Below are 16,433 nucleotides of genomic sequence, written 5' to 3'. Positions count from 1 at the left end.
ACAAAACCCTAACCCTTACCGATTGTTTGCGTTGTGGGAAGTGGTTTCTCATGAGAGAACATAATAACTTTATTTCACTCTTCCGGAAAAAGGCTACCCGAAGTTTGGTAGTCGAGTGATCAATTGTGGATGCTACCTTGCGTCGTCAAAGCACCGACAGGTACAAGCCAACCAGTATGGATTTACTTACTCAGACCCTGGATTACCACTGATTCATGTCAACCTTGAAGGCAAGAAACAGCCACTACACTTACTCGATCTATGGGACAAGAAGGCACTGAAAGAACTGGTGTAGTCTATCATTGCACGCAATATTGTTTGGTGTTTGTGAAAGTGAGATCAAGGGTACCGTTGGTAACGGCATATCTTCGGGCCAGTGATCATCTCCTTGACTACATATCTTCATCAACATTCATCTAGCCCAGCCCAGACCACCTTGGCAAGGCCGAGCCCTATATGTCTTTTTCGGCTGTTGTTCAAAGACGAAGATACTACGCACGCCCAGAATATTCTTATCCTCTATGTGAAAACTTGCCATGCTCTTCCACTTGGAGGAATGAAAATGTAACGAAAATATGTCTTCAACGTGGGTATTCCATGAAGCTTTTTTGAAGCTATGAGAATCTTCGATTAACAAAAGAAACGCCAACAGTAAACGATCATCTCCTAGGTTGGGCAGAAAACAACAATGGAACCCGGAGAGGTCGGCAACTATAGGCGACATGGTTCCCTATTCGAGTGAGAAGATAACGGGCAAGAGAGAACAAGGAGCACAATATGGGGTTGGTTGTTTCTCGGATGTCCACCTAGCATGTTGCCACTGAGCCACCACAACGTCGTACCCTTGAGTCGGTCGAGAACCATGTCCAACAGGGGGAGCTCATCTCTGTCATCACCACAACGGCAACTACCGGGCGGAGAGCGATCGAGCTGCTGGGATTACCTCCGTTTCAGATGGTAGATCCCGCCTTCCTTGGCTTGTATGATCGTCTTGAGGTATGTTTAAAGCATGAGGCTGGTATTCGTCTATTGTAACGCGTAGGGTAGGGCTTCGTTGAGAATCAGGTTATGGGTTGGAGAGACGAGAAGAAAATTGAGGAGACACTTCCTCGCGACAAACGGTGCATAAACCTCTCCTGGTAGTGTCAGGCAAGACACTCGACGCCTGCCTCTCCGTACATACGCACCCCGAAGTCACTTGACTAGTTGGCAGATGACCTTGAAGGCATGAATCGAACACCGATCCTCCAATGATGGAAGTCCAATGAACAACAATCCACCTGGATATCCAGTCAGCAGTGTGGGTAACTGTGCTTTCGTTTTTCAATGCTTGACATCTTGCCACACCCGTAAGGACGTTGCATACCATGAGTCGGAGCACTCGTCCAGATCCTCGTAGTCTCTCAATCACAGTCGTAAACACGTCGAAGTAACCTTGGGTTTAGTGCCGGTGTGCTATGTTTCAGATCCGTTGCTGTGGTCAACCAACATGCTGTCCCCGGTCCCAGGGTCCATCCATGATTGTCCTCATTGTTGATAAGTAGGCTTGATGAGCCAAGATAAGAGGCGACCTTGACCGCTTAACGCACGGCCTCTCCCATACATCGTTGTTCAAGTGGTTGTATCCGGATATCATGCGGCTCGTAGAATCCTGCTGAGATGGTGTCGTCCAGCTTATTTGGAGGCGGCCTCTTGTGCAGCTCAATGCATCACCAAACCCCAGATGAAAGGGGCAATTGGATCAACCTAAACCCATCACTTATTAGTGGCTTCTCTTGGTCAAATCGAGGTGTGCACGCTTGACACTCTGTTCGATTGATGATGTGTCTGGTGCACAAACATTCCCAGTACCGTGCTGGCGGATGGCCCTGGGTACGGGACGTTTTACCCCGTAGCCGATGATAAGCTTGAGCCTTGCTCTTCCGCACGGACATTTAATCTTGTCGATGGCACGTCTCATGACCTTTTTGGTCAGCCGAGCCGTTGCCTAGTATATCGACGTCCCGGAATATTCCCAAAGCCGGCATAGTTGATGGCCAGAGGTGTTGTGGAATTCCGAATGAGGTCCAGCCTCGAGGGTTGGTAATGTAGTGTCGTCGTATCCTCGGAAAGTACCACTGACCAGTTTGCCCGATTCATCCCAGACTATGTTCAGTAGACCACAAACACACTGGCGTGGAAAGCCGTACGACATTGACATGATCCGAAAACGGTCTAGGTCTCTCTGATCCTGGTTTTCATCCTTGCGAGGTAGTTGTTTCTCGGAAAGCAGCCGTATAATTTCGGGCTTTTACCCACATGCCGATGTCGTGAGCAAGCTTGCAAGGGACGCCGTAGCCGATGCGACCCCCTTTTCTCGCCTGCCTTTTCCTTCCCCGGCTTCCATGGCTCGCCGGTGGTGGTCCGCTTGACCATTTTCTGTTCTGAAGGACGCCTTACGTAATACGACCATGATTCTGGAACTGGAAGAAGCTGTGACGGCCCTTTTTCGTTTCATCTCTCTCTGTTCCTGGCCCCTGAAAGCTGAAAAGGCGCTTGTTTCACACCTTCGACCCCCAGGTTGCATCCAAGCTGGATTTGGCAATTCACTCGTCCTCGAGCTGGGCGCACAAGAATGCTGCTGAGTCTGAGCGCAAAGAGTGGTAATCTTTTCTGGTGTTGAACTAGCCCCAAGTCCTGCAAGACAGTCGGTGTAAAATCGGTAAAACCAGCGGAAATGCCGGTTCCTGCGTTCACTAATGATTCTGTAATGTTAACGTGCATGTTTGCGGGGTCATGTCGCATTGTGGCCCCTTTTCGTATCTGGGGACTTTCTCTTCTGGACACGCGATGGCATGCTAGAACATGCTTCTCGGTTCATGCGATATGAACGCAGGCACCACAGGCACCGCAGGCACGCAGACAGGGTTCGCCAGGACCAAAACAGACCCGATTGGCCGCCGTGGTGGACGGGGAGACTTCGTGGGGAACGACTGGAGGTTGCCCTGGACGGTGGTCCTGGCTGACGTTGCAGAGGTGCGCTTCTTGCGACCGAAGAGCCTCTGTTTCAAGAGCTGAGCTCCCGCTTCGTCGACCTCACCGGCGTCATTGTTTCTGTTTCAGGATCTGCCTTGGCACCTGCCATCACGCACCGTTCGCTTCGATGGAACGCCGTCCAGATCAATCATGTTCTTGATCATGATCTCCCTAGGACGAAGGCCAGACGAATGAGCGCCAAGTGAGAAGTGAGAATCGGACTGAGTGAGATGATCAGAAAAAAAAGTGCCGAAGCGATATCCAGGTGATGATGGCATTGACTGGTCGAGGGATGACACTTGACTCGTTAAGGTAAAAGATCAGAAAGCAGTCCACTTCGCATCTAGGGAGAGACTCCAGACTGTTGTCATGATGTGTCCAAAACAAAGTCTGAATATCAAACGCATTTCGGACTCACATTCCGTTTCCTTCGGTGTCTCCTCATTCTTTCTGCTGTGGTAGGGAAGGAGCTTCCTACTTGCAAACGAAAACTCTTCAATGCCCTCAGCTGCACCTGGAAAGCTTTGCCGGTGTTGCAACAGAGGTAGGTACCTACCACTTGCTCCTTCCATGTCTGTAGGTGATTGAGTGACGGATAAGGCCAATGACATTTTACTGCCCCCTGTTGTCAGTTAACCCGCTGTAAACTTGGAGGGGCGTCATAGCGCCAAAGGCACCTCGCGGGCCGCCCGTCCCCAAATCCAACACCCACACCTCCAAGTCCACCTCGCGATGTTTTGTTGACCTTGGAATCGGCCACACCACTGAGTAGATTTATGATAATGTTTGACACCTCGGTAGCTTGCTTTTCTCCTCTTCGCGCGGGGTATGCCATTGTGCCACTGAATCCACCAGTCTAGAGGCCAAACAAAACGGCCACACAGATTACAGATCTCGTTCTGCATAACTGTAGATCCGCCCGGTACCTGCAGCTGGCTGAACTAATCCCGCTTTTTTGCCGCTGGCATGGCCGAATCACAACCGTCAACAGAGACTCACAGCCAACAGATTGACGTGCGGCGCAAAACCACCAGCGGTTTTTTCCTCTTCGTGCTGGGCCTTGGTTCTCTCCAGGAAGACTGGGGCCTGCGACCACTTTTGTCGGCCATCAAAGTCTGTGATGCTATTCTTGGATTTAAGACCTAGTCACCCTGCGACTGGCCGTATCCCACTGGGAAAACAACAAGCGAGTCCCCGGATGCCACTGTTTACTGTGTCTATGGTTGTGTCACGATCAAAGAAACTTTATCTCTGAAACGTCCTAGCAACCAAAGCTTGGCTTGTAGGGTGCCTCAACCTTAAGTCGTAGACGGGAAGCCCGCGACATAACTGCGCGTGATCCGAGTGGAAATACGGTACTTGCGATGGTGTTTCTCCTGGACATTGTCGAAATCGTCAGTAGGTATTCTGACGAATGACAAATCGTACCGTTGGCTAGCTGCGACCCGAAAAGGCCATACTCCTTCGATGGGTGCGCCATAGATATTCTGATACAGGCACTTTCGTGTTTCGGAACATGCTGGTCATCACATCGTGGGGATCCGTCTAAGAGCGTGTTCGGTCGCTCCTGAATCGAGGACTCGGAAGATTTCAGAGCCGGGGTTCAGAAAACTGTTCAGTCGTTTCCTAAACTAATTTGGGTAGGGAGCCCCGCAAAACCAGTTCCTGAACTCCTCCTGAAATTTCTAGCCCACATCAGAGTAGACTACCCAATAAAATCTACATATTCTTTCTAAACGGTTCAGAACCCAAAAGGCCTTCTAAAAAGCTAGAAATTTCCACTTTTTAACACACGTAACAACAAGAACCTCAATAACACCAATATCGATAGTCAACACTAATATTGACAATTAATACTAATACTGCTATAGAGGAGCGCTAGTAAGTAACGCAAATGCTACAATCCCTCTACTGCTATATAGTAAGAAGGAGGAAGCGTAATTAACTATTTAAATTAATAGTAATAATCCTAATTGCTAGTATTATACTATGAAGACCAAAGATCTTACGTAATTTGTATAGTATGCATAGCCTCCTCGCTACCAAAGATTTATTCGATAGGTATTAAAAAAGATTACGTAAACTAGTACGATTCTAGCTGTCTATTTTTAATATGCTAATAACGTAGCTAGAGTACTATACTAATCTCGAGCTCTTATTACGTATATTTATATACGAGAAGGTATTAATATTCTTCTTTGATATAATATGGGAGTTAACCTTCTGTATAGCGGTATACCTACTTAATTATAATACTATTACTATATACTAATTAATTAATATTAGTACTAAAAAGGAAATTACTATACTAATTTATTACTAAAGACTTTTATTAGGTATTCTAAGTATATACTATCCTCGCCGCCTATAAGGTCCAACTCCTTAAAATTAAAACCCCTAAGAAGATTGAGGGTAACTTTAAATTCTTTCTATATTTTCGCTACGTTCTAAGAGCTTTCGATAGTTCGTACTTCCCGGTATGGATACGTAATAAAAATTAATAATTATAGCGTAATTATAAAGGAACCTTTACAACTAACGTATTAATAATATATAATTTCGATAATAAAATTATATATGTACTCCCTAATTAAAAGGGGTCGGCTAACGATATAAAGGTATTAAATAATACTTTTACTTAAGGCTTTAATATACTATAAAGGTAGTATTATTTAGCCGATAGCAGCTATATTAATACTTTACGTCTATTTGTACTATATTGTAGCGTATAGTATTATTTATAAGAGATAGTTAAAGTTAGATTACGGCTAATTACCTCCGAAAAATTATATAACCTTCGTTATAATTAAGCTTAGATTATTATAGAAAGGGTAATCGGTTAATTAAAAAGAACCTTTCGTATTTATTAATATTAATTTAATTTTACTATCAAAATATAAGTAAAGATTATTTATGTAATGGTAAGGTTGCTCAATTTCCTATAAAAGTATTAATATATAAATTTTAATAATTTAAAAGAGGAGATTTATTTTAAAAAGTATATAAACCTTGATACTTTATTAAGAGTGGAGAGAAATGCGGACGAAAAATTTATAAAAAAGGAGAAAGTAGGCGGCGCTAATAGTATATCGAATTAATATTATAACCGTCTTGTAAAAAAAATATAGAGGGATTATTACGCTAAGTTAGCAAAAAGAGTGGAATTATAAAAAGGTATATATAAAGGAGAGAAAATTAAATTTACTAAATAGGAAGGGAGGGGAATAAAAAATTTAATTTAGCGCTAGCCGCCCAAATTACCCTTCAAATCAATTAAATCTAGTAAAATTATATTTATTAAACTATAAATTCAAATTAGAGTATAGCCTTCTAAATTCGTATATTAAACTTGTCTTTTTTTTAAAAATTCGGATCTAATTCTTAAATTTCAAAATTTCTAACATTATTTATATATTAAATAATATTAGCGTTGTCTTAATTTCCTACCCTCCCTACTAATTAAAATCATAATATTATATTCGATATTTGTATTTTCTACAAATCTACCTCAAAATCAATATAAACTAAATATATTGATTTAGTTCAATTTAATAATCAAAACGCTATCTTTTTTATATATATACAATTTTTTTATAAAATTTAATAGTATTAAGAAGAAAAACTTTGAAAAAAACAAAATATGAAAAATTTTGGGTCAACCTATTTACTGCTCCCTTCCGTCTATAGGAGCCCTACGTATAATATAAACTATTATAATATACTTTCAAATATAAGGTATTATAGTGCGTTTATAAATTTGATAATAATTTTAGATTTGAAAGAAGGGGCAATTTATTTATACGAACAACCCTCCTTTTTAATATGCCAAAGTAAACCTCCTATGACTCTAAGGATATTATAATAAATCGATAACCGCGAACTTCGAACTCCTCCTATTTACGGAAGGCTTCTTTAACGACTTTACTATCGATCTTATTTTTCCAATCAATATTAAAGATTTCAATTACGCGAACTATCTATTTATACTCCCTCTCCTCCTCCCTCCTCATTCTAATAAATTTATACGCTGCTTTATAAATTACTTTACGTAATTCCCTTTTACCCTCAGCCTCTATATTAGTAAAATACTTTAAATTATTAATAATCATTTTATTACTCGTCTTTTTCTTCTTTTTCTTCAGATTAATATTATTAGTAACTTTCTTTTTACTATTACGAACGTAAACCGGTATCGGCAATTCCCCGTTATTAGAATTAGAAAAATCGTCAAAGGTTTTAAGAATTAGAATCTCTCTAATCTCTTTAATAAATAATAAAGAATTAAGAGTCTAAATATACCTTTTAATAACTCCTTAATCTTTAGCGAACGCCGCTTTTATAAATTCTTTATAAGGTAGTAGTTTATTTCTAAATTAATTGACCTCCTTATATTTCTATATTCCCTATGGTTAATTACCCTCCTAAAGTCCTAAAGTATAAACAGTATAATTAATTAACCTTAATTATATTATCCCAAATACTATTAAGTATAATTTAATAACCTTATTTATTGATACTTTAATTAAAAGTATTAGCGAATAATACTTACTAAGTGCGTTACTTTCGCTTAAAGTAATTGACTTTATTACGTACTTAGGTCGTATCGATTAAAACGTTATATTTCGTCTTCAATTTTATAATAATGAAGTTATATACTTACTTTTTATATCCGCCCTGCCTTCTTATACCCTCCTTTATGGTAATTTTAAAGGTTTTAAATAGGGATATTTCTTAGGTATTAATTTATTACTATACCTTCATTTTAATATATTAGTTAAGTTAGTTCTAATTGGGCTAGTTTTATAGGATTTAACTAAATTAAGTAAATGGCAGTTGGGAAGCCTATAATTAGGATTTAGCTGTAGTTATTAATTGAACTATTTAATGTAATATTTTATATAGCGAGTAGTTTAATAAGAAGGCAGTTAATGAATTCTAATATATAGATACTAAAAGACTCAATTTATATTTATATATTTTATAACGGTAACAGTTACTATAAAAATTAGTATATTTAATAGACTTTTTATTTTATTTATTTCGAATAACTTGTTAAAAATAGGTCTTGAAGTCAATTTAGGTAGACTTTAAAATGCCGGATTTTAGTAGTAAAATCGGGTTTAGAAGGGTTAGTGCGGTTCTCCTACCAGGCCTACCGCCAAGGCCTTTCCGAGCTTTCGATTCAGGAGCTGCCGAACACGCTCTAAAAAGCAAGGGCACATCCACATCCCCCACTTCTCCCTACAGTAGGCCGGGCTAGCGGTCCCGTCCTGTCCGTGGCAATCGGCAGCCGGCCCGTAGTCAGATCCCGAGAAGCTCAGGCCCAGCCAGGCAGAGCTTTGTTCCTAGGCCATTGTGTCGGATAGGAAGCCATTCTCACAGCGAAGGGAAGCGGCCCAGGTGGGTGTCCCAACGCATTCGCAAAAATCGACCATAGGGTAACGAAGAGCAGTGTCTGGACAGAAGTGAAGGCTCATCTGGTTTGTACCTGGCCGTTGAGTGGTTCTGGGGGTGGGCGAGGAGGTTTTCAGCTGGGTGCCTGGCCTGCGTTCTTGCTTGACCCGGCATCGTCGGTTAAGTGGCTTGCAATCCAGACGAGGAAGAGGGTGTGGACTGATCAAAGGGAATCGGAAAACCTCCAGCACTTTCCCATCTGCGAGTGGGGTCTGCCAGCTGCGCAACGACGCCAGTCATTCCTGGCGATCCGAAGCTCTTGTGGTTGTGGAAAACATACCCAATGGGGGAGCAAAAGGGCCGCCCCAAATATCACCCAGATCGCATCTCTTGTGCAGTCTGCTGACTGGCCGTTGCGGTCGAGGTGGGCTCGTCGACTTCTCAGTGGGCGCATGGGCGCATGGGACGCTTGCTGGACGCTGTGCTGTGGGAGTTGGAACTTGGCGCCGACAAAAAGTCAGACCCCTGCTTGCCCTTCTCCCCCAGAGCTATTTCTGAAGCATGTTTCAGACTTTTGACTGGGTGGGATTGGAATCGTGGCTGGGGACACGGCTCGCACGGTTCAGCACGGCCCCTCTGCAATGGCCGAATACATAGTACTCTTCGCGGCAACACTTTGATTGGCTCGAGCGAACCTTGGATCTGAGCATCCACCACAACAGAAGAGAGCTCCGAGAAATGACGAGATCCAGTCAGGCCGTTGAAGTGCCTAGAAGCCTAGAAGCGCATGGGCTTTTCTTTTCTTTCGCCTTGGCTTGTGTGAGATGATCTCAGTAGTACCGTAGGCCTCGTCACGGTATGAGAACCAGGCTGAGGTGTGCCGTGTTAGCAGAGAGTAACAAGCTGAGAAGAGGTTTTGAATGATATCGTCCCATGCCGAATCCAATGCAACAACTGGAAATGCATGATCATAGAGACATTCAATGAACACGGAGGTAGGTCTTAGACAAACCGAGGAGGACACAGAGGGAGAACAGAGAACCGAATCCAATATCATGATTACCTCTGTTCTGTGCGACGTCCAAGTGCCCGCGCCGCTCGAGCACATTGCCGCTTGGGTGCTTCCAGATTGAACGAGGCCACCGAATTCGCCTCCAAACCAGGAACCGAGTCGTTGTGTCGACTGTTTGACCGTGTTGCCAAATAAATCAGCCGCGGACACGCAACGTGCGAGTCGTCGGGAGCCTGTGGTTACTTCCGAGGGTCGGGCTGGTTGCATACAACGGACAACTTTCAGTTGGTGCCAAAAGAGTTCCCGTCGAGTAAACTTGACTTTTCCCCGCGACAGAAATGTCGTTGGTTTTGGACCTGTCTCGATGCAGATGCCAGGTAGTGACAAATGCTATGCACGTTCCCACTGGGAATTTCTAGCAGGTGCTTTTAGACGCACTTTGCATGCATAGCAGACACCACGTTCCTGCCCGTCCATCAACCTTCCTACAACCCTTTGGGATTCGATAGGTACCGTCCTACTATTTGTCTCTGCAAAGATCGAAAGAGATGGAGAAGCGCACGACTCGCAGGTGATCATCTCGTACGTTGATGTTCACGCCGCGAATTTCCACCTTTCTGCCGATGGATAGCCATGAGAAAGAGCCGAACCGAGATTTCGCTCCAGTCGACTCCAGAAAGGAAGTGGAAGCTGCCCCCGGGCCAAAGATCATGATCCAGATCCTAACGTCGAGCCCCACGCTTAGGTGGGCGGCCATTGAGATGGCTCGTGCTTTTGCTGGCGGTTAGCACACTTGGCACTGTCCAAATAACCTCCACCCCACGGAAAACGCATTAAGACTGCCCGTCGTTGAAAGTATCAAATGACTGCAATGGTCCGGATTACTCTGGTTATCGAGTCTGCCTTGCGTTCGTTCGGACAGCCCGAATGTTTTTCTACAGCAATTTGGAGCCCGAAAGAAGACACCCTGCTCTCCATGTTAACAAACAAAACAACAATGCCCATACGTACTGTGTTATTGTAAGATCCTTGGTACTTGGCACATATAGTTCGGACTTCGGAGGGTGCCCTATAAGATGCCTGCCGTACCTTCAACTCATTTCCGAGAACGCGGAAATTATGGTGGTTCACGAACATGGAAGAGAGAACTTCCCCTGAAGATATCCTGGGGTCATACCGTTCGTATGCCGTCCTTTCAATCGGCTCTTCAGTCGAAAGACTGGATCACAACTCCATAACTCCGTAGACAAACGCGTAAATAAGCTGTGACAAGTCCATCACTAGGAAGGTGTCTATATAGCTGTTCTTTGTAAAGAGCATTGAGAAAATGCGGGATAAGATGAACACTTGTAACCACAACACATCTTCAATTTCTTCGCTTTTTTTGACCGTGGATCGCTAGTGGGCAAACTTGAACTAGCCTTGCAAACGGAATGATAATGGAACATTTCCGGAAAGGCGTGGACATCAGCAAGCGTTCTAGAAGATGAACATCTCTGTTCAGAATGTAATCACGATATCCTCACTAGCTTCGATTTCCCTCTACAGAATCGCCACCAGAAGCAATTATCATAGACTGAGGTACTGTAGAGGTAGCAAACCAGATGGAGAAACCAAACACAATCTTGTGCGCCATGCAGCGGTTGAGGCTCTCGTCATCTAAACTATCGTTGACCGGTCCTTGCCATATAACCAACAGCAACAACGCAACAGCATTAACACCGTTATCCCGTCTTCGTTCCGATGGTTGCTGTTGTTGTCAGGCCGCGATATCTTCAAGCCTTCGTACTATATGTCATGGTATACTACGCCAGTGTTTGCTCCACTCGAGCGCACGCCGTTGGATGCCGAAGCTGGAGGATGTTGCCCACAGCTTTTTGGGTCGAGGTTCAACTCAGAGACTCACGTAGGACAACAAACAGCCGGCATGGTTAAAGAACGGGATGAGATGTCCAGCATTCGGAACAAAGGCCATCGAAGCTTCCATGATGCCAGCAATGGAAAGAAAAAAATAGCAGTGATAGCAACTTGCCATTGCGATTCACACAGCAAGCAGAAGCGGGAAAGAAAAAGAAAGGCAGAAAGAAAACAACGGTCCGGTTCAGAGACATGCTCACCCCAGCTTGCATCCCGGCGAGCGTACAGTCAGGGACCAGCCTATCAGCAAGAGTCGCTTTTTGTGGTCTGGTATCCACCGCGGTTAATGCAGCGCTGCTTTGATAGATGTACACCGGAAGACCAGAGCAGGTCTCTATTGCCACTCCCTCCCGCAGCTGCCACCACTCCACCAGAATAACCCACGGACCTTGTCGCGGTCCCGCTCCTCCTCCAAGGTGACGAACTGACAATGGATCTGGACTGAAAGTTGCCATCGGTCGCCCTCCACTTCAGAGCCGTACAAACCTGGAAACTCTTTGACTTCTACCCCTCCGCTAGGTCCCCCTTCTTATCGCGCGCGATAGACCCTCGCTATGTTGAACAGGAATGAGTTGTTCCGCGCTTGGACCATAGACTACTGGATGTTGGATTCCATTCTGGTATGGTACCTTGCCTGAATGCACCATCTCGCTGTAGCTGTGGGCGTTGACAGGTTGGGCCCTTGTTCCCACGCCTCGACGGGCCATTCCTTCCTGTCTTTGCCGTACATGCCAGGATAGAACTTGACCCATCCGTCCGTCCACAATGCCTCTCACTAACAGCGAGCCTACTCTTTCTACGCAGTGAGACAAGATGAATACCTCTTAGAGGTCCGAGATTCAGCACGTCTATCGTCGGGTGTCTGTGATTTGTATTTATTGCCGCATGCCCCAACATGTCGCCTGTTGCTGTTAGTGCTGCAACCCGGGCTCATAGCATGGGCAGCTTCGATAGGCTATAACCCTTTGGTGAGGAAAGCATAGCACAGCGAGCCACAGCAATAGCAGCCATATCCATCCACTTAGATAGCACACCCTGGTCTGGCCTTCCCACTCTGGTTGGAGACTTTGGGCCCCAAGCGAGAGAAAATCATTAAACCCCGTTGTTCGCCCATCCTCCCCCCCTCTTCGCTCCCTCTTGCTCCTCTTTCTCGTCGACCACTTAACATTTCCTCTCTTTTCCTTTTCAAGACTTCTTCTTCTCCAACCCTCTTTTTCCCTTTTCTGTTTCTGTTACAGGAGGACCTTCCTAACTTCGCACGGCCCTTTTCCCTGCATCACCAGGCACTACCGAGTAGACCTGTCTTGGAGCTGGCTAGCTGTACTCGCTGCGCGCACGCACTTTCCCCAAGACGCTCTCTCCTTTCCACCCACGAAGCATCGATTCACAAGTCGACATCCTCCCAAGTTCCAACCAGGGGCCGCACATACCGCACCGACCCAATCTCCAGCATCCCTCTCCGCTCTCCGCCGTCCCGTCGCTGCTCCCCACACAACCCTGGATCTAAGCGACAAGACTTTGCCTCTTTCCTCCTTCCGCCACCATCACCACCGCACGGAGGAAGCTCAACATCTCGCTGTTTAATCACCCGGCCATCCTTGGGAGAATCCTGTCGATTGGTTTCGTTTCGTTCGCACCACCGCTGCAAGGAAAAAAGAAGAAGGAAATTGTTAGGCTTAATTCACTTTAACCACCACCAATTGTTTCTTGTTCCGTTATACACGACGGTCAGGTCTCCGGCATTTAGGCCCGGCACGCACCCGACTTTCCCACCTCGCATCCCGCATATACATCCTCCTCCACCGGCCGACCACGACGTCGCCCAACGGCTTACTTGAACAATAACCCCGTCGCGGCTGCTCCCGGCGTGCATTGTCGACGACAACCAAAACCTGCGCACTCTCCCGCGTGGACGATTCATTGTACAAGACGGTCGGAAACGCCTTTCCCGTCAGCACCCTGGCTGGTTCTGGTTACTTTCTCGCCTTCTTCTACACACACCGCCCTCGAGGCCGACAGTCGAAAGGTCTCGCACCTTGATATCATTCGCTTGAGGCGCTTGGGTTGAATCGCATATTTTGCATCCTTCCACTGTATCGCGGGCTGGTCTCGGATCACGAAAACGCCAAAGACAAAGACACGACAACGCATACACACGAAAAAAGCGATTTCTTACGGGTCGCTTCTTCTCCCAAAGAAACATACATAGATATACAGAGGCAGCGCCTCCCATTGCCCCTTTCGCACCCCACGACGATCGCTTCATTTGGCGATAGTCTTGCTTCGCCGCCCTCCAGCTCTCCTTGTGTCGCGTTGACGCTACCCACTGCACTATATCACTCCTCGCTTGCGCTACTATATTTACGACGACACTCGTCGCGACATTTTGTTATCAAGGAGGTTTTTGAGCTTGGAATGTATTCTTCGCAGCATGCCAATATGGCTGCCGCTTCGCAAAAACCCGAGACCTTCATGCTGAGCACTGAGGCCCAGCAAGCTCTTCCGCATGATGCCCAGGTAGCTCTGCAGCAGGTTGACAACCGTACGTACATGCCATATGCTCCCTGATATGTGTGCTTTGCTAACGCTAGCTTTTCTCTCCGATTAGTCAAGTATTTCCTCATTTCTGCGCCCGTCGACTGGCAACCAGACCAATACATCCGGAGGTTCCTTCTACCCACCGGCGAGTATGTGTCTTGCGTGCTATGGAACAACCTCTTCCACATCTCCGGTACCGATATTGTGAGGTGTCTGTCTTTCCGCTTCCAGGCTTTCGGCCGTCCCGTGAAGAACTCAAAGAAGTTTGAGGAAGGTATCTTCTCGGACTTGCGTAACCTGAAGGCGGGAAGCGATGCCTCCCTCGAGGAGCCCAAGAGCCCTTTCTTGGACTTCCTCTACAAGAACAACTGCATCCGAACGCAGAAGAAGCAAAAGGTGTTCTTCTGGTACAGCGTGCCCCACGACAGGCTCTTCCTTGATGCGCTCGAGAGAGACCTCAAGAGGGAGAAGATGGGCCAGGAAGCGACAACAGTTGCCGTTAGCGAGCCTGCCTTGTCCTTCCAGTATGATTCTTCTCAGTCGCTCTTCGAGTCTCTCACCAAGGCCCAGCAGGCCAACTCGTCTTCCTTTCCGGCCCAGCAACTAGCCTTTCAGTCCCAGTCCACCTCGCCCATCTTGCGCGCCGCCGACTCGATGCCTCCCCCTCAAATGATGCAGCCGATGCCATCGCAGATGATGCAGCCAATGGGACAGCAAATGTCTCAACCCATGTCCCAGTCCATGGCCCAGTCAATGGCTCCTTTATCCGATGGTCTGGAAGCCATGGTCTCTTACGGAGCGATGACGATGGGGCCCGCGATGACCTGCCCTCAGCCAATGGTCAAGCGGGAACCTGATTATGGTCGTGTTCAGTATACCCAGAATGGTGTGCCCATGACGCAGGTGCACCCGCGACACACTTCCATGCCTGCGTATGGTTTGGAGTGCTCGCCCGCCCCATCATTCGTCTCGTCGCACTTTGATGACTATAGCCAGAGAGGACTCTCCTTTGAGCCCTTGACGCCTCCTCACCAGCAAATGGGCGTCATGGGTGAGCCCGCTTATATCGCCAATGAGGAGACTGGTCTCTATACTGCCATTCCCGATCACCTCAATGCTGGTGCCCTCAATGGCATGATGCAGCTTCCGCCATCCAACCTCGCGGCCCCATCATACCCCCGCTCGTACGGGTCTAGCAGCATGTCTCAAGACCCTGCCAGATCGTACTCTCCCATGGCCGCCTACACAGTGATCGAGGGGTCACCAACATATAAGCAAAGGAGGAGGCGCTCTTCCATTCCCCCATCAGTTCTGTCTGCCACGACAGCAATTGCAGCGGGCACTCCTGGGGTGTACAAGCCCTCGGATCTCCGGAGGTCCGTGTCTGCCTCTGTCGGTCCCGTGGCCGAGGGTGATGAGTCTGCGGACAACTCTCCCTCTGGGTTGACGTACAGCAACCCTGCGATCAACATGGCCCGCCAGCAGCACCACGAGATGCTCGAGCTTTCAAGGCATGGTACGCCCCTGTCCACTGTCGAGGGCAGCCCTGCGCTCAACCCCATGAATCTTCCCATGGGTCAGAGCTACGGCCCGCTCAACGATGACGAGCTTGCTCCCATGAGCGAGCGACAGATGTCCCAGGGCCACCCCGGCGTAATCCGCCGCGCCCGTTCTGCCACGGTTTCGGAGCTTGGCCCTTATCCCCAGAAGTCGCACTCTTGCCCCATTCCCTCATGCGGTCGTGTCTTCAAGCGTTTAGAGCACCTTAAGAGGTAAGACTAGATAATCATACCCTTTGGATGTTCCACCCTCCTGTCGCAATGCTAACCTCTGACTTTTTCCATTTAGACATGTGAGGACACACACACAAGAGAGACCTTACGTCTGTTCATACTGCCAGAAGGCCTTCTCCCGATCAGACAACCTAGCACAGTATGCATTCACCCTTCCAACTTGCCGTACACCTCAGCACCCATCAGTTGCTCATGAGGGACGCATGTGAACAATGATACTGACCGATATTTTTCTTAGGCACAAGCGTACACACGATCGCGGCGACGGTTCTGAGGGTACCTCGAACCTCTCTGGAGAGGAGGAAGAGGAGTACTCTTCGCCAACATCTGAGGGTGGCTACGTCCACGGCTCAGGGGCACCCAGCAACGTCAACAGCTCGACACCCCAGTCAACCATGTACAACAACCTCCAGACGCTGAGCATGCCCATGACAATAAGCGAGCCCCAGCCGATTAGCACAGGCGAGATGATGCGGAACGAGCTAGAGTTCTAGGGTTTGAGCAGTCTTCTAGGCAGGGACTGACTGTGTATGTGTGTTGTTTGTTGTACAATCAAAACCGCTGGTGGTCATGACGGAGCGTTTCATGTTTGGCTTTGGTTTGTTTTTGTTATATATCCGGATGGGCATGGGGAATTAGGTCTGTCATCATCACGGCTTATGAGTCTGCCTTGTTTCAATAAAGGCGAAAGACTAGATTTTTTTTTAACTTCTTGTTTCTCTGGTTGGATGGCTATCCATGACCAAAAGGGGAAGGGGTCTTCT

General features: G+C 46.8%; 3 protein-coding genes across 3 annotated transcripts; 1 reads left to right on the top strand and 2 right to left on the bottom strand.

Annotated features, from left to right (window-relative positions):
* Positions 1–2,585: 2,585 nt before the first annotated feature.
* B0H65DRAFT_430298 (uncharacterized protein) lies at positions 2,586–3,326 on the bottom strand (the record flags this gene model as incomplete). The annotated part of the gene is made up of 2 exons (XM_062824873.1): positions 2,586–2,647; positions 3,128–3,326. Coding segments are annotated over 2 exons (261 nt in total), but the record flags the coding sequence as incomplete, so codon positions are not given.
* Positions 3,327–8,589: 5,263 nt separating this feature from the next.
* B0H65DRAFT_551164 (uncharacterized protein) lies at positions 8,590–8,863 on the bottom strand (the record flags this gene model as incomplete). Its single annotated transcript, XM_062829791.1, has 2 exons — positions 8,590–8,688; positions 8,750–8,863. 2 exons carry the CDS (start codon positions 8,861–8,863, stop codon positions 8,590–8,592), a joined length of 213 nt encoding a protein of 70 aa, XP_062679676.1.
* A 4,643-nt stretch (positions 8,864–13,506) lies between these two features.
* Positions 13,507–16,308, top strand: B0H65DRAFT_268946 (Ste12-like transcription factor). The gene is made up of 4 exons (XM_062822726.1): positions 13,507–13,880; positions 13,947–15,648; positions 15,725–15,808; positions 15,908–16,308. Exons 1-4 carry the CDS (start codon positions 13,754–13,756, stop codon positions 16,161–16,163), a joined length of 2,169 nt encoding a protein of 722 aa, XP_062679675.1. The 5' UTR covers positions 13,507–13,753; the 3' UTR covers positions 16,164–16,308.
* Positions 16,309–16,433: the final 125 nt, after the last annotated feature.

This window comes from Neurospora tetraspora (assembly GCF_033439725.1).
Source record: "Neurospora tetraspora strain CBS 560.94 chromosome Unknown B0H65scaffold_6, whole genome shotgun sequence".
Taxonomy (NCBI): domain Eukaryota; kingdom Fungi; phylum Ascomycota; class Sordariomycetes; order Sordariales; family Sordariaceae; genus Neurospora; species Neurospora tetraspora.
This window is presented reverse-complemented; position numbering and strand designations above follow the sequence as displayed.